Genomic DNA, 26,378 nt, shown 5'->3' on the forward strand with positions numbered 1-26,378 from the left:
TAGCTAGCCTGGGAATAGGCCTTATTAATAAAAAATATTCTTTCTTCATGGCAAACTATAGGAATATAGCTATTAAATCTAGAAATAGTTCTAGTTTAATTTAATAAGTAGAATAATTCTAGGCCCTCCTTAAGTAATTCCTTATACTTTATTCTATAGGTAGAGGACTGGTAGAAGATTAAGAAGCTTTTAAATTAAGTTATTACTAATATATATAATAAAAATACTAAGAAATTAAGCTTAATAATATATTATCTCTCTATAGAGAATATTATTCTAAAATTATATTACTAAGGCCTTGAATTAGCCCTCTAGAATAAGAAGAAGAAGTATTAATATAAGAAATTCTTATAATTTAAGCTTGCAGCTCCTAAAAATAATAGTGCAGTTTTTTACTCTCTTTAAAAGGTTTAGTAGGCTCATAATCTTTAAATATAGAAGGATAAAGCTATATAACTTACTAAGGTATTAAAGGAGCAAGAAAAGATCTATTAATAGCTTGCTAAAGAAGAGAAACAATACTTACTTGAAGAATAAAAGAGAAATCAAGTATTCTAGTAAGAATTATGGCTACTAGAGGTAGAGTAAAAGAAATAATAAAAGGAGGATGCTTACCTAGTAAAGGAGGTAGATTATTAGCTTTAAAATAACTTCCAGCAGGTAAAGAAGTCTCTAAAGAAGGTCTCTAAAGCTTTATACTAGCAAAAATCTATAGAAACTAGGCTAACAATATTTATAGAAGTCCTAGAGGCCCCTCTAATAGTAAATTATTAAGGCCGCGAGATCCGGCTCCTACAGTACTTTTAGACTAATTAAAAACTATATATAGAGTCCTAATAATAACTATATTTATCCACTAAAAGATCACACGATAATAATAATTATATATGGTTGAATTACTTCATATTCAATATTACTAGTAGTGGTGAAATCGGGCGTCAGGTGGGACCGGGCGTCAGGTGATCACCGACTGTATCTGTCAACTTCCTGTTTGGGCTGTTTGTTTATCCTCCACCCCCCGTGACGCTCAGCAACGATCATCACAATCATAACAAGCCGTGCGGAAGACGACGAAGCCAGCGACAACTTCCTCAACTTTTGATCTTTGATACGACAAACAGCGTCCTTAGGCGTCGCGCCGCAATATACTCGATTCCAATGTTTTAGGATGAATTTGTGAATTTGCTTCTTTCCTGTCCATAACTAAGCGCCACATTCACCGATATTATTACCCCTCTGTCAAGATGCCTGGTCGAGTTTCCGCCCGTTCGACGTCTACTACCACCCGTAGACCTTCCACGCAAGCTTCAGCTTCGGTTGGTCGTGCTGGCTCTGCGACACCGTCCTTTGCAATTCCGGAGGAGCCTGGGTTGCCTGAAGCCGTTCCCAACTTGCGCCGCGATGTGTGCGCTATTTTCGCAGACGCTCAACGCTCCACGACAGGGCATCGCAAACTTGTGGTGCGACTGAGGAAAATACAAGAGGCCTGCTGTGGTATCCCCCAGAAATCGAACAAAAAAGAAGACAAAAATACCCAAGCGCAAAGGGAGCGCTTGACTCCAAGTGAAGAGACAGTTCCCGAGAGAGAGTTCAATGTGGAAGTTGGGCGTTGCATGCTACGAATCCTCACAATTAAGAAGACCGAGCCGGTTGGAGACCGTGTTTTGCGCTTCCTTGGAAACTTTTTGACGCATGCATCGGAGAAAGATACCGAGATTTTTAATTTGGAAAACGATGATGACATACATAACACCCACGAGACACCCACCGCGCACTTGACGACAAGTATTGTGACACTCATAGTGCCTCTTTTATCAGCAAAAGACAAGATCGTCCGATTCCGATGCACACAGATTATCGCGCATGTCGTCAATTCTCTGGATACCATTGACGATGACCTATACCATACCCTTCGACAGGGCCTCCTAAAGCGGATCCGAGACAAGGAACCCTCTGTGAGGGTACAGGCAGTCATGGGCCTTGGCAGATTGGCCGGAAATGAAGAGGATGAGGATGGAAATGACGATAGCTCTGCTGCCCTTGTGGACAAGCTGGTTGAGATAATGCAAAACGACACGAGCGCGGAAGTGAGAAGAACACTGCTTCTCAATCTGCCTATAATTCCTGCCACTCTTCCCTATCTTCTTGAACGTGCTCGTGATCTTGATGCACCAACACGACGGGCTTTATACTCTCGCCTACTCCCTACCCTCGGAGATTTCCGGCATCTGTCTCTGTCCATGAGAGAAAAACTCTTGAGATGGGGGCTACGTGACCGTGATGAAAGTGTGGCGAAGGCCACTGGGAAGCTGTTTTACGACCGTTGGGTGGAGGATTGTGCTGGAACAAACAGCGATCCCGAAAAGAGTGGTCAACGCTCGCCGCCAAATATCCCCGCCCTCCTAGAGCTTCTTGAGCGAATTGACGTAGTCAACTCGGGCATGGAGTCTGGAATTGCACATGAAGCTATGCGTAGTTTCTGGAATGGCCGTGCAGATTACCGCGAAGCCGTTGTCTTCGACGAACCATTCTGGGAGACTCTCACAGCAGAATCCGCCTTCCTTCTGCGATCTTTCAACAACTTCTGCCGCGTTGAGAACGAGGGAAAATATGAGAATTTAGCTGAGGAGAAAATCCCTGTCGTTACGGCACTGGCATTTTATCTTCACAAATACATGACGGAGCTTCTAAAACGAAAAAAGGCTGCAAAAGAAATGCCCGATGCTAACGAGGACGATTGCGTTGAGATTGAGTTCATTGTTGAGCAATTGCTACATATTGCAATGACTCTTGATTACAGTGACGAGGTGGGCCGACGAAAGATGTTCTCTCTCCTCCGAGAGTCGCTCGCTGTCCCAGAACTACCCGAAGAATGTACCAAGCTCACTGTTGAAACCCTGCGATGTGTTTGTGGGCCAGATTCTGCTGCCGAGAACGAATTTTGCAGCGTTGTCTTGGAAGCTATTGCTGAAGTCCACGATACTATTACCACAGAAGATAGCTTCGTGTCTGCAAAGTCTGAAATAAGCGATGATACCAACAGCCGCCATCGATCTGAAACCCCAATGAGCGAGGAAGAAAAACCGTTCAACAAAGAGGAAGCGAAGGCGAAGGTCCTCCGCGAAATCGTGGTCAACATGAAATGTCTTCACATTGCTCTTTGTATGTTGCAAAATGTTGAAGGCAACCTCCAGGCCAACATGAACCTGGTTACTATGCTTAATAACCTCGTTGTTCCTGCTGTCCGGAGTCATGAAGCTCCAATTCGAGAAAAAGGTCTAGAATGCCTTGGCCTTTGTTGCTTGCTTGATAAAGTTAGTCCGCCCCCTCCCCCCCCAGCTTATAAGATTACATCTACTAACCGTTTTGAGCAGACTTTGGCTGAAGAAAACATGACGCTCTTCATCCACTGCTACAGTAAGGGCCATGAAGCCCTGCAAGTCACTGCTCTTCATATCCTGTGTGATATGCTCACGAGTCATCCCACGTTGCTGGCCCCTGTGACGCAGTCTGACAAGGAAACCGTGTCCCCTCCTCCGTTCCAGAAGCCATTGCTCAAGGTCTTTGCTAGAGCGCTCAAAGCAAGCTCGCCACACACCGTTCAAACTGCTGCTGCCACGGCCCTTTCCAAACTCTTGCTCACAGGGGCATTTACCCCATCTGGGACTAATATCCCCCCAGTCATTCAGGAGTTCAACCAAAACGCCATAGAGACATTACTCCAGTCACTGGTCGTTTCCTTTTTCCACCCCCGTACCCGCGAAAATCCTGCTCTCAGGCAGTCCTTAGCCTATTTCTTCCCCGTGTACTCCCACTCCCGACCCTTGAACACACAACATATGCGGAAGATTACCGTACCAGTTGTTCGGGCTATTCTAAATGCGGCAGAAGAATACTATTCACTCGAAGCCGAGGAAGATAGTGATGGCGAGATTGATGAGAGCGTCGGCCAGCGGGAGCTGAAATTGCTAATGAGTGGAGTTTTGGGTATGCTCTCAGAATGGACCGATGAGCGCCGGGTGATTGGACTTGGGGGGGAGAGGCTTCTGGCAGGCGGTCCTCCCAGCTCCAATGCATGCGGATTTATCCATCTAGAGTTGATCAAGGACATCCTGGAGCGCGTTCTAGGGATTAGCAGTGGCTCTAACCGCTGCTCTAAGGAGGAGAAGAAGCTTCTGTTCTCCCTCATGAGTAAACTCTATGTAGCCCCTCCAACCGCACCGTCCCGCTCGGCATCCCATAATCCGGAAAACGACGATCCGTTCCGCTCCAGCATTCGAAGTGCCCAGGGAGAAATCACGCAGGAGAACGCGTCCTTGGCTCAAGAGGTCAAAGAGCTGTTGGACCAGACCATCGAGGAAGGCATTGCAATCGACGCTTCCGGCCGAAATACCCTTGTTAAAGTCAAAAATGTTATACTCAAGCTACTAGCAGTAGCCCAGGGCTCTCGGCATGCCAGCGCTAGGGTCCGGGAAGGCACCGCAGAGACCGAAAGCGATATGATGAGTGTCCGTTCTGCGAGCGTGCGGTCCCGCAGTGTACGGCCTTCTGTTGAGCCAGGCACCTTCCGTCGGGGGTTCTCTGTTGAGCCTAGCATCATGGAAGAGGACGAGGATAGTCGGATGACTTTTATCAAGTCTGAGGCCATTGAGGAAGAGTAATTTATACTGCTTTCTATGTCTTGTTTTGATTCCAGGCGTTGGTAACAGGCTGGTTTTGTGGGCTGAACGACTGGGTATGTCTGGGCTGGCTGGGTTGCAATGTAATTACTTGGTTGTTTGGTTATGATTGGAAATGATGACTTTCTCAGAGTGCAGTCTATGGATTCTTTCTGTAAAGAGCAGCGGATGCTTCATGATATAATTTTGTTGAACTCGAGGCGTTTATTATACCATTAACTGGCAAACCCTGGCAAAGCAACCCATCATGACAGATATTCATCTTACAGTTTTCGTAGGTAAATGAAGTAAACTGACTTAGAATTTCTATCACATTTATCATGATGCGCTTTATAGATCCCTACGTAGAACGCGAAGTTGAGCCCTAGAACTCCTCATCTAGGATATGATGAGAGCAAAAGGTCAGCGGAATAGCGTAACCCGCGCATTAAGCCTCAGCATCATCGGTGGAATCGTAGATACAGCCGATCTTCACGTAACAACGCAGTTCCCCAAGGCTTGCCCACTCCGACTCTGATACGTATTCGTCAACATGAGCAAAATGCGTGTGCATCCCGGGATGTGCCCATATTCCCCTAAGAGGAACGGAGCATCCGCTGAAGGATACTGCTTATACATGCTTGAAATCTATCAGTTGTGTATAGATTTTTTTTCATCAAACCAACAGACACCTTATGAGAAAGCTTGTAGTTTCATTTCCCGATCATTCTGGAATTGAAATCTGAGGGTGAGTTCTCGTAGTTATTCGGTGGTGATCTGGCATATGCCAGCTACACTTGTATGCCAACGAACCCTAATACACTGCTCAAGTACGGATACGAATCACTCTCCTCCGTACTCCGTGCATTGGCTGAGAGCAGCCGAGTGTGACAAAAATAATCCTTGCTTCTTCAACGCGTCAGTTCTAAAGCAAATGGGGAGCTGGGAATATGAAAATGCTTCAATAACGGTGTGAAGTAAGGATTTTCAGACTCTCTTGCCTTCTCTCCACAGTGGATCCGAGATTATTGTAAGATTTTGGGCTTACAAGTTGCCAGGCAGTGCGTAGTATCTTTGGACAGACAGATATGCAGTAAGGTAATAGTCTATGTCGCATTCCACAAGGAGCAGATGTGATGTATGTATGTAGATGATAACCGACATAAATACACCGCAAAATGCTGCATGAAGAAGAGAGAGACTCGGCATTTAATGTACTCCGTATGTAGTCCTACTGGCAAGCCGGGCTTTGCGGCGAGAGATATTGGACGTGAAGGATTTATCCTAACGCAAGCAACTATAACCACCTCGTATGATTGCACCGTTACAACCCGGTTATATATACATCTCTATAAACAAATATGGATCCATTCAGCCTGTAATAAACCAAGCTTCCCTATCTAGTACGACTTTCCAAAAGAGTTGGTTGCATGTGGTCCCCTTGCTGATGGATGTCGGTCTACAATGCATGATCAGCCCCAGCTGATGTTATTGCGGACTGACAGCCAACCCAGAGAATTTGATCCCATAAAAATACAAGACTTGGGTAAGCTGTAGGCCAAGGGGGCCGAATAAGCCATGCTCACCTTCACATCACCCGATTATATTCAGTTGATTCTCCTAGAACCCCAGGACATCTGCTGAAAACCACAGCATGCTATGCTTTGCGCACCGACTGGACCCAGCTGTCCAAAGCCTTCAGAGGCATATAGAGAATGATGCAGAGTTAATCCAGCTGTTTGGAAAGGCGTTCAGTGAGATTCCTGAAGAGTTCCTGGAGGATTCTGAGGAACATGGACATGCACGCATTCGAAACTACAGCTCCTTAATAACTGCGATTGACCAAGCAATCAAGACAGTGCCTTGGTGGAGCTCAATCGCTGAAACGCAATGTATCATCGCTTTTCCTATAAATGAAGCAATGGTACTGTGAACTGTTCCTTTCGATCCTCGCCAACGCAGTGGACTGAACCACTAACCTCTCCTAGATCTGGTTCATGAATACCCGAACAGGGTCCCAGATTCTCAGCCGCAAAGACATCAATGCCCATTTTCTCGCCATCCTCCAAAAATGGGGCCAATATCTCTCATCGCCGGACTCTGCTACCGCCATTCACGATCGGGAGAGCGGCTGGGTGTCCAAGGGTGCCCTGAAGGAGCTGTTAGAAGTGGTCAACAATGCCCATAACACTCCTTTCCAAGCCTCGTCTTTCGAGGAAGCGTTTATCTGTGAGCCTTCACTGCCATCTTACGGCTTTCGGTCCTGGGACGACTTCTTCACTCGTCAGTTTCGACCCCCAATGCGGCCGATAGCATCCCCAGAGGACGACCGCATTATCATCAATCCCTGCGAGTCGCAACCATTTGCACTCATGAACGACGTCCCCGCCGAAACCCAGTTCTCACTCAAGGGGACGACGTATTCGCTGCAGGGCATGCTCGACAATGATCCCCACGCGTCGACATTCCCCGGAGGCACGGTCTTCCAAGGCTGGCTATCGGCATTCAGCTACCATCGATGGCATGCCCCAGTGGCAGGAACCGTCGTGAAAGTTCTCCAAATCCCAGGAACCTATTTCGCTGCGGATCCCTCCAAGGGCTTCGAGAACATCGATCATTCCACCGGGAGACCCAGCCCCGATCGCCAAGCGCCCGATGCCTCGCTGCAGATGATTGCATCCATTGCAACCAGAACCGCGATCTTGATCCGCGCAGACAATGAGGCCCTGGGCACCGTGGGGTTCCTTGCCATCGGCATGGCGGATGTATCAAGCTGCGTGTCTACGGTTTCTGCTGGAGACCATGTGTTCAAGGGCCAGGAAATCGGCAGTTTCCATTACGGGGGGAGCTCCTTTTGCTTGCTTTTTCAACCAGGCGTGAACTTGCACTTTTCGCCTTTGGTGGACGCTTCCCTGGCCCGTACAATAGGGATCACAGGCCGGTGTATCGCTGTGAATAGCCAGCTGGCATCGTTGTAAGTCGACAACTTCACTGTTCCAGGATTGTTGGAATTCGGTTGTGGATATAGTTGGGTATTATGAATGTGCTTGAATCCACGTATTGGGCCAAAAAGTGTTAATAGGGCGTTAATTAGACTATCTTAAGCCTGGAAACGACATCTATGTGTTTCTCTATCTCTTTCATATGCTCATTATTTATTGATCGTTTTTCTTTCGCTGGATTTCCAAGAGCCACAGGTTGGCCTTAAGAACGAGATACAACGGATTTGATACCAAGCGAAAAATCTTAGTGACATATATGGGGATGCCTACGCAGTGGTGCTAATTTTCTTTAACGTGATTCATTAAAATAGCTGCCATATAGACCAGCTACGGTAGCCAGTCAAAAAAAAAAAATCACAGTGAACAGAGCAAAGTGTCCGGACTATTCACAAATAATGCCACGGCGGAGCAAAAGCTCTTCACCAGACCTTCGGCATCTGCCTTTCCTCCAAACTTGCTGGATAGTATAAGAACCGCATACAGGGAATCCTGTTCCGGGTAAGTATAAAGGTATATGGTCCGTTCCGGGGGGTTGTCGACGCTATGCGCGGAAACTCGCCAGACAGCTTCGCCAACTTGTGCAGCCGGACTGGCGTTGATATTCTCGTGCAGGACAATCGAGTCAATCTCCGTATCACTGTGCCACTCCGTACAGTTGGAGACGATATCCGTCCATTCCAGCGTTTGGTACTCCAGGGACGCTATGTGCTGGTTCTGCACAGCACCCAGGAGATCCCTCACCGTCCAGGAGGCGTCGTATTTCACCCGCACGGGAATAGGGTTCAAACACGGCCCAAGGATTTGCTCTGGCTCGGGGACGTCGACGTAACGGCAGTTGACCATCTGGCAGAAGGTGAGGTCGTCTTTGCCGGTTTTCTGCCAGAGGACGTACGACCAGGCTGCCTTTACCACGGTAGCCCAGGTTGCGCCCGAAGGCGGCGGAATGGCTATGGGGATGTCTTGCGCGGCCACTACACACGCCTCCTCTTGAGTATGGTCCATTGACGGGGTAAGAGGAAGGCTTGTCGGTGTCGAGCCGGCCAGGAGGTCGCTCCAGAATCGTAAAGCTCCCTCGGTACGCATCTCGGCGCATTTTCGAACATAGTCCGCGTAGGTACTTTGGATCCTGAGCGGCTGGTCTTCATACAACTTTGCGAAATCCTGTAGAATATTCTCCAAGCAGAGTCCGTCAAATTGGGCATGGCTGATCCGCATAATAAGCGTATGTTGTCGGGTCCGGTCATCCTGTAGTAGTATAAACTTCAAGAACGGCCCATTCGTTGGAGCGGGCGTTTTGCGGTCGTCTGCACATTGAGAATGCGCCCACATATCAGGATCATAGCTATCTGTGGATGCTGTGAAGGCCTCCCATGGAACTTCCACATTTCGCAAAACAACCTGCACGTGCTCGTCTTTGACGCGTGCAAAGATGGTCCGCAGCATGGTATGGCTTTTTACCAGGCTTTCACAAGCCCGGCGTAGTTTGACCGGGTCAAGTAGCCCTGATATCCGGATAAGCAGGTAGTCTATTATCCGGTACTGGACGAGGAACAACTGTGCCTCACGCACTGGAGCAATGTCTTCGATCATATCAGTGGTCAGCGTCTGGGGGAGATCATGCAAGAAGTCTTCTCTCAGCGAGTTAAAGGGGTCCGGATCTTTTCTAATAGGAACGGGCTTGACATGCAACGAGCGAGAATCTTGAGCGCAATTTGCGAGTGAGGTTAGGTTGGCTTGTTGAAGGCAATCGGCAACTGTGATGGAAAGTCCCTCTGCTCGTGCAAATGTTACCATCTGGCGTGCTGAGAGCGAATCTCCCCCTAACCCTAGAAAATTATCGTCCATGCCGATCTCTTCAGGTTCTATGGACAAGACCCTTGCACACACGGACTGCAAGGTTGCTTCGGTTATTGTGCTCGGGGCCCGGTAGACCTTGGGGAGAGTCATATAGGCCAGGATTTCTTTTCGAGACAGTTGTGAAAGTGTCTCGGCCAATAGTCTCCGATGAAGCTTCCCTGAAGCTGTCCGGGGGAGACTCTCAACCGATATGAAAGAATTCGGTATCATATACGTAGGCAGTCCCTTGCTCAGCTGATCCAAGGCCCGTTGCGCATGGTGTAGGAACTTTTTATCCGGTGGAAGGAGTCTGCATATATTGGGGGTTCCATCACTTGGAGAAGCACGGCTTGGAATAACAGCGACTAGCATGCCATACTGAGAGTCACTATCGCTCGGGCGAACGATCTCCGCAACCACATGAGGCACTTGCGGAAACTGGCTGCGTAAATGATATTCGACCTCAGCGAGTTCAATTCTCTGACCGCGGATCTTAACTTTCCCCCCCTTGCGCCCCCGGAACTGGAACGATCCATCAATCGGACTGCGGGAAAAAACATCGCCGGTCTTCAGAAACCGATTCGGTGTATCCATACCTACCTGGCGGGCCCACGCAGGATCTGCGATGAATGTTGTCGTTGTTTGTTCTGCGTTGTTCACATAAGACCTTGCCAGGCACGGTCCTTGAAGAACCAGCTCCCCTTCCGCTCCCAGAGGCATCAATCGATTATGGTCCATCGAGTCAACAATCCATCCAACCGCAGAGCCTGGGTGGCCAAGCGTAGATAGATCCTCTGGCCCAAAGATGCGTTTGGTCATGATGGGACTGCCGCACTCAGACTGTGCATACATGGAGTATAACGCGACCTTCTCCGCCCATTTACTTATTTCCAGCCGTCCTATTGCCTCGCCCACAAGAAACAGGGTCTCGATACTTGGGGCATTTTGGGGCTCGATGACTCTGGCCACAGATGGTGTGATCATAGCCCAAGTAACTCCAAGCTCGCAGATTGCCCTCTCCACGTCATTTTCCAACTGGTCTTCAGATGGTATACATAAGCAAGCTCCTCGGGTCAATGTTACTAAATGCTCCCACATGCAGGCACTAAAGTTGTATGATGTCGATTGAAGCACCCGAGACTCTCTGCTAAGCCCAGAAACGTCGTGACCGCTGGTAAACGCGGCGTGGTCCGTCAACACCCCTTTGGGCGTTCCAGTTGAGCCCGAAGTAAAGCCCACATGTAAGGTGTGATGATGGCTCTCAACCGTAGATAATATCGGAGAATTTGGGTTCTCTGAGGTCTCATCGAGGGCTCCAAGTCCCATATCCTGGATGATCATCACAGGGGGTCCAAGGAGGGAAGCTTTAACAGAATGTCGCCTTGAGGCAAGGATTAACTGAGGCGTCGCTAAGTCACATAGTGTTGCAAGCCGATGGGCTGGCTGGGAGGGATCCAGCAGTGAAAACCCTCCCCCGGCCTTTAGGGACGCAAGAATGGCGACAGGTGTCCACTTCGACTTCTCAGACATGATAAAGACAAGCTTATCTGGTCCAACATCGACCCTGGACAGCTGCTCCGCAATGTAAGACGCTTGCTTGTCAAGTTCGCCGTATGAGAGCTCTCCATCCCATGCGCAAATGGCTGGCGCAAAGGGCCGCTCCCTACAATGACGTTCAACCAGATGATGAACGCATTCCGTGCATTTTTCTACCTCATTCAGCTTATTCCACGCCACATTCTTTTCCAGATCTTCGGGGTTGCTGGCTTGTATGTCTACCAGACGTGCTTCCAGGTTTGTGCTGACCTGACCAAGAGTAAATGCAAATTGGTGAAGTATAGATTCTACCAGCTCATAACATACAACACCGGAGTCAAACATTGCATGAACTGCCACCCTTTGATTGTCTAGGCCGCATGTCAAAACAAGAGGGTAACTGGAGCTAATTTGGCTAGTTAATATGGCCCTGGTCTCTTCCAGAGCCTCCAACGGCCGGATAACCAGAATATTGTGGAAGTCGCAAATACGAGTAGCCTCCGCACTCGTAGTGCGCAGATTATCCAGCCCCTGCTGCTCGAAATGACGACTTATATTCCAATATTGGTCCACCGTCTCCGATGCAGTCCTTACCACATCCTCGGGCTGCAGGGTGAGATGACAAGGGACAATGGCATCGGCACCCTTGTTCTTACCCTCTCTGTCATCTAAGAGTCCAAAAAGCACGTCGAAAGAGTTGGTATAAAGGGCGAGAACCAGTGCCCAGCTCAGGCACAAATTGGTGGGCAACGCGGCCTCGGAGCTGTCATGTAAGAGGACTTTTTTCATCTGGTCGTTGAGTGAAGATCTGTAGGAGTCGGAGGGCAATGGTGGAAACCTCACCCCGTCAAACTCCATAAACCTACCCCCCAGTGTCAACTTCGCCATTGTATGATTCTGTTTAGGGTTGGGTGATTTGGGTGTGGCCGTCACTGTCGGCTCTCTCGGGTTCGCCTTTCGAGAAGGCTACTTTGTAATCTTTCTCGGAGAGTTTGCCAGTATAGCATGTGGTTTCAGGCAAAAAAAAAAAAAAAAAAAAAGTCAGCAGCAATGAAGTCCAATTTATATCACATTGCCAATTAGGGTATGTGGTACTATAATTCACATAAGCCCTGTAAGGCTCAATCCTCCCTACATGTCTAATTCCCCTTAGAGGCTACAGCATATGAAGGAATTCGAGCTGAAGAATATGATATCAAACACGGGCTTTATCCAAAGCCCCTTGCTGATGCATATGACACTTGCTATAGAGAGAGACCATATACTGGAGCCAACAGGCCCATATTTTCTGTTACACACTCGGATCTCACCGCTATTCTTAGTTGAATATTATCCAGAGGTTTTGACAACGATATTGATCTGCAGGTAGCTTGTCCTCATTGATTGTACACCAGTAAGATGATATGGTCGAGAGTGACGATTGAATCTAAAGACAATTTCTGCAGACATAGTAGCATGATGGCAACTTGGGCATTAGTTACCATCCCCTGCTTAATCACAGGCTGGGATACTACGTTAGTAGATCCTTTCACTGGCTACCAGTCAGACATACTATGAATGTGTTGACTTCGTACCGCATACACAAAGATCAGCAGCACTATCTACAATCCAGCATCATTCTGAATACTAGAAGCGGTGTATCAACATTCTCTCCAGAGATGATAGTGGAATAATAACTAATGTGTCACCGTCTCTCCTTACGTCTAATAGCGCCATCTTATGTTGCGTCTCTCTACTTAGTCCTACCCGTCAGTATGTTTCTGATTCAATGACTGGCGCATACCAAAAGATCTGGTTCTCTCATCGTAGACCACCACTACTCACCCTGGAGAAGCAAGAAGTTATAATCTCCGTCAGTATCCCCGGATTATTGTCTACAGATTTCAAAGCCATCATATTACGAAACGATCCCCCTAGCCGTGCTCCAGGCCACCCATCATAATCAACAGTATGGTGGGCTCTATCGGGGGTTCTCACCACGACCCGCAGCTAGCAGCTGCCGTTTCCAGCAATGAAGCAGCCGACATGATTACTCTGGACTACTCGAAGCTGCTCGGGTCTCCTACTGAGCGGCGCGAGGCACTTGGCCAGCTTGACCACGCCTTTCAGACCTACGGTTTCATCTACCTTGCAAATCATAGCATCTCGCAGGCACTTTTCGACGAAGCATTTGAATGGATAAGTCCCCCATCATGTCCAGTTCCATATTATTCTCGGGGATAGGCTGACTGGGTGTATACTCCAAGCGCTTCTTCGATCTCGAATCTAGCACCAAGAACTTGATTGCTCGTCCGCTCAGTAGCGCGTTGGAAGACCACACAGGGTACGCAGAGTACGGAGTCGGACACATTAGCCAGCTGGTCTTCGAAGACAAGGAGGTGGAAACCCACCAGGCCGCGTCCCCCGACCACAAGGAAACGCTGGAAATAGGCAACCCGCATGAAGGGCCCAGTAGTGGCACGAATCGCTGGTTGCCGGAGGATATCTTTCCAGGGTTTCGCAAGTTCTATGAGGTGTGGTGGAACGCATGCACCGAAGTAGAGAAATCCCTCCGGCAGGCTCTCTGCGCGATTCTCGACATCGAACCCGACAGCCTCTGTCGGAAACAGACCCTCAACTTCGGCCATGTGAGCTTTCTTCACTACCCAGCCATGGTCCTGCAGCCGCAAAGCGGGGGGGAAGCGCGGCGACTTAACGCCCACACAGACTACGGCGTTTTAACGCTTGTCTTCCAGGACGCCGTCGGTGGATTAGAGGTCCACGACGGACATGTTTTCAGACCAGTCATACCCAAACCCGGAACGATCGTTGTAAACCTTGGCGATATGCTGGAACGACAATCGAATGGGCGGTGGAAAAGCGCGTTGCACCAGGTGGTTGCTCCTAGGAAGGAGACGATGCAGGAGGGGTTTGTGACCGCGAAGGCTGTTCTAGACAGGTACTCAATCGCGTATACCGGAGCCGTGGACCCAGAGGAGATTATTGAGACATTGCCGGGATGCGAGGTGCCAGGACGGTGGAAGCCGAGTATGGCTGACTGGGACAGGGAGAAACCGGTAACTTCATACGAGTGGCTGCAGAAACGAGTGGCCGCAGAATACTTTCAGGGTTCGGAGGGGTCAAATGAAGGATAGTGGCATGTTTATATAGTATCCATGTTCAGTGAGCACCTGTAGTAGAGGGAGAAAGACAACTACAAGCCAGATAAATCAAAACTAACAGTAGTAGCCAACTAGGCTTCATTCTATTTCTTGTTCTCTGTACAACACTCGGGATGAGGCTGCTAGCCAAGTTGACACTTGGGTAACAAAAAGTTATACTGGAGTAGTTAGATGAGAAATAGCATCGCACATTGATTTTATTTGATGGGATAAGGCTCGTCAGCAGAAGCCCTAACTAATGAATGTACTATTTAAGATATTCAAAGAAATGAATTGCCAAAATAGGGTGTTCTACTAGAGGGAAATGGTCTCCTAACTTGGGAAATTCCCGTGTCCATGATGGATGACAGGTTCTATTGTCCTAAACATAGGTGTAAAAACCAGGGGAACCGGATTCTAATATGAAATGAAAGCGTATATCTTTGTTAATATATAGCCTTGAAGTTGACCCCTCCTCCCTATTCTGAATCAGCCGGCTGCAGAGCGAGAATTTACGGCATGCTTGCTTCAACAATCCAGGCAATGTAGTCCATACTTACAGTGATAACAATAGTCTGGCAGCAAAGATTACAGCCTCATGTCTGTCAAAGATAGTTGTTATATCATGTTGTTTACTCGTCAAATGGCCCGACGCAAGGAGAATTGCATATCATTATCCCAAGGGGTTACATATTACGAGGCCGCAGTTTGAGGCTTTGCCCTTATTTCTACCTCGTCTTCCATTTTTACCGTTGATACTTGACGTAACATGGCTGAAGCATTAAATGCAATTTAGAAAGATCATGTAGCTTGCATTGGTTCTCCTGCAAGGCCTTCAATAATTTCGTATAATCAACAAATCCTCCAATGTTCTCCACAATATTCGCTGTTCTGGCAATCAGACTCGACATCCCATACCGGAGATGCCCCCCTAGATCATATTAAACCGTATTAGAGGTATGCCGGATCCAGTCAGCAAGCAAGGGATCCACCGATGTTATGGTCAATTTGAGCTGCTGGTTCTAGAAAGACTGTAGTTTCAATGATATAATAATAAGATAGCTGTACAAGGTAACTCTTGTTATGTCAAGGCTATATTTCTGGAATTTCTCCTAACGCGTACCACCTTGGGTCCTATACAGATCTTTCACTTTTCTGTCAGGGTTGTCCTTGATCCCTCATAAACTGGCCGTCCACATCGAGTCTGTTCCGCTGAGGTGATCTATGGCAAAGGCGACGACGGCATGCGTTCCATGGTCAGCCCATCGTGATAAACACCAAAGACCGCCCTGGCTACTCAAGGGGAGGTCCTCCGTATCATTCATCACATTTGTGGCCTCCTTTGCGGTGTTTACCGTACGTATCCATGAAGCCCTAACTGAGCCACGTATGGAATTAATAAAAGGGCTGACAGGAGTCATAACAGGACAGTTTCCTATATGGACTGGTAGGCTCTCCCCATGTTTACGTATACTTAGTATCTACCTATCTCGGAACTGATATCAACTAATAAATCTTCCCCTAGATTGTTCCTGTGATACCCAGTGCACTGAATGAGCGGCTTCATGTTTCTGCGAATGACGGTATGTTTCATACTTTCCGTGCCACTGGTTACTATCTATTTATGTTGCTGATAGATTGTTATTATCATCACAGAACAAAAATGGACATCCATCTTGCTAGCATTGTATGGCGCTGCCCAGTTTTCCTTTGCACGTGAGCATAGATTCCATTTATTGTAAAAAATATCTGTTTCCTAGTCATCTCTAATCTCATCTGTGCAGCGCTCAATGGCTACCTCTCTGATCGAATTCAATCAAGATGGTGGCCCATGGTAACTGGCGTACTCATCCTAGGTGCGGGCACCGCCTTATTGTGCGCGGGCACCAACATCGGCCTTTGGATAGCAGGCCGGATACTTCAGGGGGCGGCCGCCGCGATTGTTTGGACCGCAGGATGTGCTTTACTGGCCGATACTGTGGCCGATGAGCAGCTGGGCCATGCTATGGGCTATATTAGCACGGGCATGACACTCGGGAATCTAACGGGCCCTTTAGTCGGGGGTGCTGTGTATGAACACGGAGGCTATCATTCAGTCTTCATCGTAGCGTTTGCTCTGATCGGTGTGGATATGGGTCTTCGGCTTGTAATGATCGAGACGAAGCAGGCTGTGAAATTCCTCCACACCCCAGCTGAGCAAACCACAGTCCAGAGCGAATCTGCAGCGATTGCGGAACCCCCAGCGGTCTTACCGGAAAACGGACCCATTGCAGGCAAGCTTGAGCCCCCATCTCGAGATGGTGGTGGATCGGAAACTCCAGCTTCACGCGCCAGTCTAAAGGCTGCTTGTAGACTTCTGTCGTCTCCGCGTATACTCGTGGTCATATGGACCTGTGTTGTGGTCTCAGTTATTATATCTGCTTTTGATAGTGTCTTGCCACTTTTTGTCCAGGATACATTCAAGTGGGCGCAGACTGCGCAAGGGCTTATATTTATCCCATTCGTTATGCCGAGTCTTCTGGGTCCCTTGGTTGGTTGGGTTAACGACCGATATCCCAAGTTGAGACGTTTTCTGGCAGGAGGTGCCTTGCTTATAAGCGCGCCTCCCTGTCTGCTTCTCCGTCTAGTTTCTGGTAATGATATAGGGCATAAGGTACTGATGTGTGCATTGCTGGTAGTGCTTGGTATGGGCATGGCTGTTCTATTCCCGCTTGTTCTAGCGGAAAATTCCTATGCGGCTTCAGAACAGGCACAGGAGGCGCCATCTACATTTGGCGAACAGGGGGTAATGGGGCTCGCATATGGATTCGCAAATTCAGCCTACGCTGCTGGCTCCATAGCGGGCCCTTTCCTTGCTGGTTTCATCCGGGCAAGTGCTGGCTGGGGCACCATGACATTAGTCTTGGGCTTGCTGACTGGAGTCTCTGCTCTTCCTGTTCTGTTATATTTCGGGGGGTTCAAATTCTGCAATAAAGGCAAAGGGAAGCCTTAGTATGCAATTGAGGACCAAACTGTATTATGTTTTCTGTTCATTTCCAACAAGGCCGGTTTCCTGTCCACCGTCCATTCACACTCCAGATCTTAGTGCTTGGATTTTGGTACGAAAAGACACTGGACTTTACTACTTAATATAGATGCATAAAGCCTTCTGATTGTCAGGCATGAAGAGGAATGAAATCTGCATTACCTGTGATCGCAGACTGATGCAGAAATTTGTATTGGTACGATTCATATCTACTAGCATAAAACTTGGTATTTCTTGCTTCTCGCGCTGGGAATGAAGGTGAATTGCTGAGCTTATTGCACAGGCTAACCTCCCAGTCTATATTGCTCCTTCTTCTGGATCCTGGAAAGGATTAACCCCGATTCCTAATATTACATTGGAATCTTTAGCTGCTAACGTCAGGGGGGAAGACAAGGACGGGTTCCTACGATGGCTCCGACGGGCTTTGCAATGGAACCCTTCTGACCGACCGACAGCTCTGGAGCTCTTGTATGATGAGTGGTTGATGAAGGGCCTTGAGCAAGGGAAACGAGAAGGGGCCATTAAACCTTGATTTGCCTTTTTTTTTTTTTTTGTACGGCTTTAGTGAAACGGGTGCCAGACTTGTACTACATCCAGCGGAACCCAATCTCGTCAAGCCAATTCCGATCAATTATCACTTCCGTGCTCGCCGCAAGTGACGATATGAGCTATCAAAGTCCCTTCAAACATAGAGGCTGGACGAGTCCAGACTGACTGACTCTCCACCATGCAGGAAAGCGATCTAGACGCAAGTATGGAGGATACAGACAACATATACAGAGTACGGGATAAGAAACAGCAATATAGTTAATGTCTCCTATTTAAGCTATCTTAGATATTCAAAGAGACTAATTGCCCAGATAGGGGGTGTTCTAGGGGGAAATAGTCTTATAACTTGGGGAATTCCCGTGGCCTCTTAGTCTATGATGGATAATAGATTCTATTATCATAAGTATAGGTATAAAAACCAGGGGAATCTGGAGTCTAATATAAATCAAAGTATATATTTTTATTAATATATACCTTTAAAGTTAAAATTCTCCTCCCTATTATAAATTAGCTAGCTATAGAGTAAGAATCTACAGCATCTTTGCTTCAACAATCCAGATAATGTAGTCCATACCTATAGTAATTTCAACTGAAACAACAATAAATCGTGCAGCAAAGATTACGGCTTCCTGTCTGTCGAAGATAGTTGTAGCTGTACAAGGTAACTCTTCCTTCAATAAAGACAAGAGGAGCCTTAGTATCCAATTCAGTGGTATTTTAACATGTTGAATCTTGAAATGCTTAGAGCTAGGGTTATGTCATCTGTAGTAATCATCACCATTTGCTTTAAACCATCCATCATTCATATATTCTACTGACTATACTAGAATTGGTCCCTGGGAAGAGAGTGTATTTTGTATTCCTCTCACATACTACTGGCAGAATACTTGTATTCCGCTGGTCTTCTAGATATAGAATATCCACAAATAGCACCGGAGCAGATGGGGCCACTTTTTCTATTATAGATGAGGCATATACAGAGTACGGCGGCTAGTTAGTTAGTTAGTTAGTTATGCAGGATAGTAATGACTAACCCGCTGTTCCTGGCTGTCAATTCATCACTTGAATCTGCAGCATGCACGGATGAAACTATAGGATTCTTTTCCGAGGGATGGATTGTTCTAGGTGAGGAGGTGGGCAGGTCAGAGAAAATCCCAGGCGGCTGAATCACCCAGCCATCCTATTTAACTATGTATTCAATCCTTTTCTGGATTTCTACTCGGTAGGTGCTTTATGCACATTTAAAAACCCTAATGAGAGTACCTATGGTCCTATGTATGTCTACGAGTCACAGACCATGGTCGCCTAGAATCACGTTTTTCTTGTTGGCGTATTAGGGGATGTATTCTTGCAGGCACGAACCAGCGCGTTCCTTCGGATGTGGAGCCATCTTAGCACTCGGGCGTGAAAGAATCCGTTTTTTTTTTTTTTTTCTTCATTTCCTCGACTGAAATTTTCAGACTCAAGTTCTAGGAGGATTTCTCATTATCGGAAAGAAGCCGTTGTATAGTAGTAGTAGTAGTAGTCATGTCCCTGAATGATTGAGGAGATTTTATATGAAGGTCGAGGATACATCAAAGATACGAACAACGAGGTAAGATACTGTATGGAATTGCCTCATGAGCCCATACCTCCCCCCATTCTTCCCGCTGGTTTTATAATCTGATATAATTTTTTTAATCCATGGATTCTATTCTATGTACTTGGATTGATGGCGAAACCCCTCGATATACACCAGTCATTATTGTAGGTGACCTCTGTCGTGTTTAGAAATTTCTCTCTCCAATTCTCCGTCAGCCGCCAGGATGAAATGAAATATCAGCGTATCGGCAACTCCTGGATGGAGGATGGAAAGAACATCCTGTAGCAAGACAGACTGTAGATTGAAGAGAAATCGAAATGAATGAGTTATGGATGTAACTAAATAGCTAAATAGCTAAATAGCACTTACTAGTAGTAGTTAACTTACCCAGTCCCAATTTCTTCTCTTCCCCTCAAACCCGAAACTTTTCTTTTTAATCTCGACGCTTCACCAAAAACGAACGAACTGGTTTTCTGCTTGACGTTCGACTTTCTTTTTCCTCTCCCCATCCATCCTTTTCCTCTTTCTTTTCCTCTTTCCCTTCCTCCTCCTCCTCCCTCCCCTTCTCCTTCTTTTCATTGTATGTTTATTTCTTCTCGATTCACGACACCTCTTTCCCCCTGGTCGTGAATCCGTGTCTTCTGCTGGACTTGCAGAGGCACGATTTTTCCCTTACTTCTCCATTCCTCCTCCTCCTCCCCCTCCCCCTGGCGCCCCGTTGGCCTTACCACCAGCCAACGTCCCAAGAGCCTGAGCGATGGCATCCGTCTCATCTCCCACTCCCAAGCTGGATCGCTATATTGTCATCCATGTTGCAACCACCTGCGATGAACATGGCGTCTATGTCACCAAGGACTCTGCGGAGGTGATCGAGTTGGGGTGGATCTTGTTGGATACCAAGACCTGCGATGAGGTGCGCTTTGATTTCAGTCGTTCAATTCGACTGTCTCCCTCTGCTGACCCCCTCTTTTTTTTTGGTTTTTTTTTTTTTTTCCCCTCTCCTTTTTCTCGTTCTCCAGACTGGGCTCAAGCCCACTGGGGGAAAGCCGGGGGAAATAGGCGAAAATCCCCAAATCAACCACCAACTCAGTTCTTTCCTTCTGTATCTTGCTGACAAGAATTTTGCTCTTTAGCTGCACCGGGAGAGTGTGCTAGTTAAGCCCGTCAACACCCCAATCACGCCGCTCTGCAGTAAGTGCACCACCCATCATACACCGATCCAAAGCGTCCTCACCAAATCCCGCACTTTCCCTTTCCCATCCTCCTCCTTTACCGTATATCTCAGGTGGATAGTTCAATGGCTGATATAATCTTTCCCAGCGAGCTTGACGACTTTGACTTGGGAGCATGTTCGCTCAGCAGGTACCTTCCGCGACGCTATCAACCGGTTCGATGCCTTCGCCCAGGAACATCTCGTCAGCAAAAACGTCGAGTTTGCCTTTGTGACATTGGATTCGTGGGACCTTCGCGTGCAGCTACCACGAGAGGCCCGGGATAAGGCTGTTGTTCTCCCTCCATATCTTCAACATTCGCGCACATTTGACCTCCGCACCGAATACCAGAGATGGCAGACCCACCACCCTGAATCTCTTCCCTTCGGACCTAGCTCCCTCTCTAACATCTGTGCCGCTCTCGAGGTTGAGCCTGTTCAGTCGTCGGCTCCCATCAAACATAACCTTCCCTTCCATTTGCAGGCTTTGGCTCCCGCTTCCCCTCGTCGGGCGATGGATGAATCTGTAACCCTCGCCCGAGTCCTGCGCGGTTTGATCCGCAAGTCTCAGCCCGCCCATGAACATCCTGAGATTTTGACCCGGCCCATGGATGCTAGAGCTGATGTTCGTGCGTTCCTCGCAGAACGTAGCAAGGTGCTCCATCTGAGTGGTCTTCCTCACGACACTACGCAGTCCGAACTAGAGAGCTGGTTCACTCAATTCGGGGGTCGTCCGATTGCCTTTTGGACCCTTCGCACCCCGGACCAGCATAAGCCCACCGGTACTGGTTTTGCGGTGTTTTCCTCCCACGAAGAGGTACGTTGAAGTTCCTTCCCCCCCCCCCCCCCGGCTTTTTTCTTCACGGACATTTACCATGGTTTAAAATGCTAATTTTCTACGTCACAGGCCGCGGAAAGCCTTTGCATGAATGGCCGTGCCCTCAACGAAAAAGCGATCGAAGTCTCTCCTTCCTCCAGCCGTGTTCTTGATCGCGCAGCGGAAATCCTAACGCCATTCCCCCCATCTAAGAACCGCCCTCGACCTGGCGATTGGACCTGTCCCTCATGTGGGTTCTCCAACTTCCAGCGTCGTACAGCCTGTTTCCGTTGCTCCTTCCCCGCTATGGCTGCTGCCCCTGATCCGATGGGATACGGGGCTTATGGTTACGGCCCACCATCGATGATGCCGCCTCACATGGGTCACGGCCATGGAATGGGCCATTCTCGCGGCATGGGTGGCAACGGAGGCGTGGTTCCTTTCCGGGCTGGTGACTGGAAGTGTGGCTCCGAGGGATGTGGCTATCACAACTTCGCCAAGAATATCAACTGCTTGCGCTGCGGTGCTCCTCGATCTGGAGCAGCTGTCGTTGCAGATTCCGCCTTTCCTTCCCCCATGGATCCCCCCTCTGGCTTCAGCATGGGTCACAGTTCGATGAGCAGCACCCCAGCCCCAGGGGCCTTTAGCTCCACCGGAGGCGGATTCAGCGGATTCAACCAGCAGTTTGGAGCCCCTCCCAGTAACTACGGATTGCCGTCCAGCCTGGGAAATACCCCAGGAGCGTACCCTCCCATGGGACAAATGAATGCCGGCTACAGCTCTACCAATGCTTCTCACTCCGCAGCCTCATTTGCGAACCCCGCTACCCAGGCAGCGTTCAGTGGAGCGGACCACGCTTCCTCGACCAGTGCTGCAAACGGTGCATTCTATGGTAATGAAGGCTCTAACGATCCGTTTGCCTTCCTTTCAACGGGCTTGGGCGGACTGACCGTGTCGGATGATACTCATCCGCGTCGCAATGGTGCTGGTGCTAGCAAGTCCCCTGCATAAAGCAATGCTCTGAGCTTGACCTACTACTGGTGCCTCTGGATTTATTGTTTAATTTTCCCGGTATTCCTACATATTATTGTGAATATGGAGATCCGAATATGTTGGTACATGTTTGCTGATGGGTGTTTGTATAAGGGATTCTGCTGTTCTGGTGCATTAGGTTGGGAGGAGCGGGCAGGTAGCGTGTCGTCGTTTTACCCTATTTGATCACCTTTTTCTTTCTTCTGTCATCTATCGCACCCTCGATTTCAGCTCCCCCTTTTCGGTACGTTTTGGTATTGTGTGGTTTTTGTTTGACAGCGATGTTCCAAGGTATAGAAGATGGTTCCGGCAGGCAGGTGCTGGCGGTTTCATCCCTCGATTCCCCGGTTTGGTGTGATCATCGCTTCGTTTTTTTTTTTCTTTTTTTTGTCTTTTTTTTTTTGGCTTCCTTCGGTCGGTGTGGGCTTCACATGTCCATCTCATGCTTGAGATCTTGCAAATGGGGCGCCTTCCCCAATTTTTTTTTTCTTTTCATCACCGCAAGCCCTTATGCGGAGGCTGTCTCAAGCATGGCATTGCATTCTAGATATTGTTTTTTGTTTTCCGAGTTCATCTCTGCGCTCTTCGGCAATAGGAATCATTGGAGAATTACGGTATTGATCACGGATGGGATACAACGGAACGGACTGTGGGGGTGTTGGGGGTATTCCTTTTGAGCCAGTAACGACAGCTTTGGGACATGCGAGGCACACGGATCGGAAATTGTGAGTACAACAAGATTGTTCTGAATGTTCATAATCATTTTCTATTCTCTTACCCCCTTCTCTGTTATCTTTATGTGTTATTTGTGTTTGCCTGCAGAAAAGTCGATGTGTGATTGTGGTTTGCTCCCCTGAGCGACACACTTTTTTGCCCCAGTATATTATTTGAGCGATCATCATCATGTACAGCATTATCTGAAGTGAGCTGCAATATAGCGGCGTCGATTCAAGACCTCGGCTGGATCAATTGCATTAGGTTTGGACAGAAGCCTGCTTAGCGACATGGTATTTCTACTTCGTTTCACACTATCTACATGTCAGTACTACACCATCGACCCGCCTCAGTAGTACCTTGGAAGTCGATTGTATTCTTCCGATGGGATGGATGTGGATAAAGTATACATACAGGGAGATGCGATAGAGTGTCTTAAGGCCCACACCAGCATGACGGAAATACAGTTGCCTCTGGCCTTCCGTTAGTACTGAATCATCTGTCTTGTAGATTTCCCAACTTTACAATGTAATTTATGCGAATTAGGGCCTTTTTCTAGATTTGTTCATCTTATTCAGACCAACTTGGAGATGCAGACGGGATAGCCAGTTAGCCGCGCGCTTGGCATTTGGGGAGCTCTGAGGCAACCGCGGGCCTCGCGTCCACCTCCATCTGTCATCGCCCAAGCTAAATCCCCATTTCCAACACCTTACAACTCCGATACCACGAATTGCATATTCTTTTTGTTCTTTCTTCTCTACTCTGTCTACTCAGTTCTTTTGATTCCTTGGCTGTATTGCTTTTCTCAACCATTTCTGCTACCCATAATGTCCGGATACGATCGAGCTCTTTCAGGTAAGATAGCTTAGGTTCCTGGGAATAGCTGCTTTGCTTCTGAAGGAACCGCTTGTGCTGACTGGAATTCTTAGTTTTCAGGTAGGGAAATTCACTTATCCAGCTGGGGATGCAACAATCTGACCATGCTCCAGCCCTGATGGGCACGTCTTCCAGGTTGAATATGCCATGGAAGCCGTCAAGAGAGGTAAGTGTTTCGCGGATCTCTTTGACTCGGGGAATGAATGTGGCATCAACTTTTCTGATGCTCATCCAATATTTCTTTCTTTTACAGGAACTTGCGCTGTCGGTGTAAAAGGAAAGGATGTCGTCGTACTGGGCTGCGAGAAACGCTCCGCTCTGAAACTCCAAGATACCCGCATTACACCCTCGAAGATCGCCGTGCTGGACAACCATGTCGTCCTCGCCTTTGCCGGACTGAACGCCGACGCTCGCATTCTTATTGACAAAGCTCGTTTAGAAGCCCAGTCACACCGCCTTACTGTCGAGGACCCCGTCACGATCGAATACATCACCAAATACATTGCTGGCGTGCAGCAGCGGTACACACAGAGCGGAGGTGTTCGGCCCTTTGGTATCAGCACCTTGGTTGTTGGATTTGACCCGAACGACAAGACACCTAGGCTATACCAGACAGAGCCATCGGGTATCTATTCTGCGTGGTATGTTGTTGCATGTCTGATGGCGTTGTGTGGATGAAGACGAAGAAAGGGTATCTGACTGCATTTGTGTTTTGTGATACAGGAAAGCCAATGCTATTGGTCGTTCTAGCAAGACTGTTCGCGAGTTCCTCGAGCGCAACCACCAGGATGATATGGACCGCGAACAGACAATTCAGCTCACCATCAAGTCGTTGCTGGAGGTGGTGCAGACCGGGGCCAAGAACATTGAGGTGGCTATCATGTCGCCCGGTAAGACGATCGAGATGCTTCCAGATGACCAGATCGAGTCCTACGTCAAGAGCATAGAAACGGAGAAGCAGGAGGAGGCTGCGAAGAAGAAAACCGGTCGATCCGGCACCACCACCGCGGCTATTCTAACCCGGTCTGGTGGAGGGGAGGCTGGTGAGACGTCCCGGGAGTAGACTTGGGAGCAGCTGCGACCTGATTAGAAGGGGCTACGTGGGCTACGTTGACCTATGAGACTAGTGCTTTTATCTGTTTAATCTCTGGAATAATATCTTTGCCGAAGCGAGCAATTTACGAAAAAATAAGAAACCGGTTGCGAAAGTATACACCGGGATATCTAATCCGGTTTGCACAAGGGGCGTGTAGCGACTTATTGGCGAGGCAAACGATGCCACATAATAAAAGGTCGTAATCGTCGTAATCTATTTGAGTCTGGTCTATCCTAGACGATCGGCGGCATCTGTGATGTTGAAGAGGGAACGTTCCTGGTCTCCGCGCACCCGGTCGTCTTTGAGCATCCTATCCAGTGTCAGCATCTGATCTTCGGGGGAAGTTTCAGACTCTACATACCGGGAGTCTATTCGGACATCTTCTCCCTCGACTTGTAATGTGGGCTTCGGGGTGACGGCGTCGATTACGAAATGGTTATCGCAGTGAGGGCAGTATTCGTCACTAGAGGTCGTCACACAGTGAGCATAATTTCTCTCACGCAACATAAATATATATTTTTTCCTTGAGAGGAAAACGCACCTTTCTTCAAACTCCGAGGCATCTTTCCGGAAACACTTTTTGCACTTTTTGCACGCAAAGATCTATGAGCAACCCATTAGACAGAACATGAACCCCCATGATATATTTTTTTTAAACAGCTCCCAGTCCCGTTATTGTTCCATCAGAGGAGAAAGTACCATTTCGGCGGATTTGGCCAGTGGATGAGTTTCTTGTTCGTGGTGGCATTCTGCGCAGTCGAACCATTTCCGGCCTGTCAAGCGAAAGAAATTCATGAGAATCGAGTCATCGCGGTAGCATAAGGATGAGGCAGAAGGGGGAGGGCTGTTCGTACAGCATGGAGAACGAATGGCCACCTGAGCATTGAGGATGTGTTTACTATGCCATGAGTGTTGTTAGTTACAACAGAGATCGTAGTTAGAGGGGCAAGAAGGAGAATGTGGCACACACCACATGGTGGTTCTTTAATTCTTCCGGTGACCAGGGAAAGACCTGAACCTTGAGGGTATTATTTTTATTAGTAGTAGAGGAACAGAGATTGAAAAGTGAGGGTTAGTGCTTGGAATAAATTGCGGTTCTTCAGACAGCGGGAGGCTAAAAATAATCCACGCGACTCTTTGGAAACACTTACGTTGACAGAGAAAGAGAGAGAGAGACTGGGATGAGATGAGGAACAGCAAGAGATGATCATTTCGTTTTCTCCTTTTTTCTTCGCACTCTGCACACTTGCTCCTTTTCTCTCTTCTCCTTTTCTTCTAGAGTTTTCAGCAGCAGCAACCTTTTGG

The 26,378-nt window shown here is 48.0% G+C and overlaps 8 protein-coding genes across 8 annotated transcripts; 6 read left to right on the plus strand and 2 right to left on the minus strand.

Moving 5' to 3' along the window:
• Positions 1-1,060: 1,060 nt before the first annotated feature.
• On the plus strand, positions 1,061-4,976 carry P175DRAFT_0459439 (condensin subunit YCG1). The gene is made up of 2 exons (XM_040894704.1): positions 1,061-3,314; positions 3,375-4,976. The coding sequence occupies exons 1-2, from the start codon at positions 1,245-1,247 to the stop codon at positions 4,659-4,661; spliced, it is 3,357 nt and encodes a 1,118-aa protein (XP_040752566.1). The 5' UTR covers positions 1,061-1,244; the 3' UTR covers positions 4,662-4,976.
• A 1,336-nt stretch (positions 4,977-6,312) lies between these two features.
• Positions 6,313-7,636, plus strand: P175DRAFT_0493462 (uncharacterized protein; the record flags this gene model as incomplete). The annotated part of the gene is made up of 2 exons (XM_040895965.1): positions 6,313-6,582; positions 6,647-7,636. 2 exons carry the CDS (start codon positions 6,313-6,315, stop codon positions 7,634-7,636), a joined length of 1,260 nt encoding a protein of 419 aa, XP_040752567.1.
• Positions 7,637-8,014: 378 nt separating this feature from the next.
• Positions 8,015-11,821, minus strand: P175DRAFT_0437861 (uncharacterized protein; the record flags this gene model as incomplete). The annotated part of the gene is made up of 1 exon (XM_040893874.1): positions 8,015-11,821. One exon carries the CDS (start codon positions 11,819-11,821, stop codon positions 8,015-8,017), a length of 3,807 nt encoding a protein of 1,268 aa, XP_040752568.1.
• A 1,161-nt stretch (positions 11,822-12,982) lies between these two features.
• P175DRAFT_0437765 (uncharacterized protein) lies at positions 12,983-14,166 on the plus strand (the record flags this gene model as incomplete). Its single annotated transcript, XM_040893868.1, has 2 exons — positions 12,983-13,231; positions 13,279-14,166. The coding sequence occupies 2 exons, from the start codon at positions 12,983-12,985 to the stop codon at positions 14,164-14,166; spliced, it is 1,137 nt and encodes a 378-aa protein (XP_040752569.1).
• Positions 14,167-15,396: 1,230 nt separating this feature from the next.
• On the plus strand, positions 15,397-17,164 carry P175DRAFT_0438021 (MFS transporter; the record flags this gene model as incomplete). The annotated part of the gene is made up of 5 exons (XM_040893887.1): positions 15,397-15,528; positions 15,599-15,619; positions 15,698-15,755; positions 15,829-15,888; positions 15,957-17,164. 5 exons carry the CDS (start codon positions 15,397-15,399, stop codon positions 17,162-17,164), a joined length of 1,479 nt encoding a protein of 492 aa, XP_040752570.1.
• A 2,832-nt stretch (positions 17,165-19,996) lies between these two features.
• P175DRAFT_0248782 (putative RNA binding protein (Arp)) lies at positions 19,997-22,517 on the plus strand. Its single transcript, XM_040892690.1, has 4 exons — positions 19,997-20,241; positions 20,462-20,519; positions 20,649-21,355; positions 21,446-22,517. The coding sequence occupies exons 1-4, from the start codon at positions 20,086-20,088 to the stop codon at positions 22,364-22,366; spliced, it is 1,842 nt and encodes a 613-aa protein (XP_040752571.1). The 5' UTR covers positions 19,997-20,085; the 3' UTR covers positions 22,367-22,517.
• A 1,299-nt stretch (positions 22,518-23,816) lies between these two features.
• Positions 23,817-25,234, plus strand: pre6 (proteasome core particle subunit alpha 4). The gene is made up of 5 exons (XM_040897252.1): positions 23,817-23,956; positions 24,031-24,037; positions 24,091-24,143; positions 24,231-24,618; positions 24,701-25,234. Exons 1-5 carry the CDS (start codon positions 23,929-23,931, stop codon positions 25,038-25,040), a joined length of 816 nt encoding a protein of 271 aa, XP_040752572.1. The 5' UTR covers positions 23,817-23,928; the 3' UTR covers positions 25,041-25,234.
• P175DRAFT_0248995 (CHY zinc finger protein) lies at positions 25,055-26,186 on the minus strand. Its single transcript, XM_040892692.1, has 6 exons — positions 26,044-26,186; positions 25,928-25,971; positions 25,773-25,846; positions 25,615-25,676; positions 25,435-25,536; positions 25,055-25,383 (listed from the first exon to the last, which is right to left on the minus strand). The coding sequence occupies exons 1-6, from the start codon at positions 26,046-26,048 to the stop codon at positions 25,302-25,304; spliced, it is 369 nt and encodes a 122-aa protein (XP_040752573.1). The 5' UTR covers positions 26,049-26,186; the 3' UTR covers positions 25,055-25,301.
• Positions 26,187-26,378: the final 192 nt, after the last annotated feature.

The sequence above is a fragment of the Aspergillus ochraceoroseus genome, assembly GCF_002846915.1.
Source record: "Aspergillus ochraceoroseus IBT 24754 chromosome Unknown P175scaffold_4, whole genome shotgun sequence".
Taxonomy (NCBI): Eukaryota; Fungi; Ascomycota; class Eurotiomycetes; order Eurotiales; family Aspergillaceae; genus Aspergillus; species Aspergillus ochraceoroseus.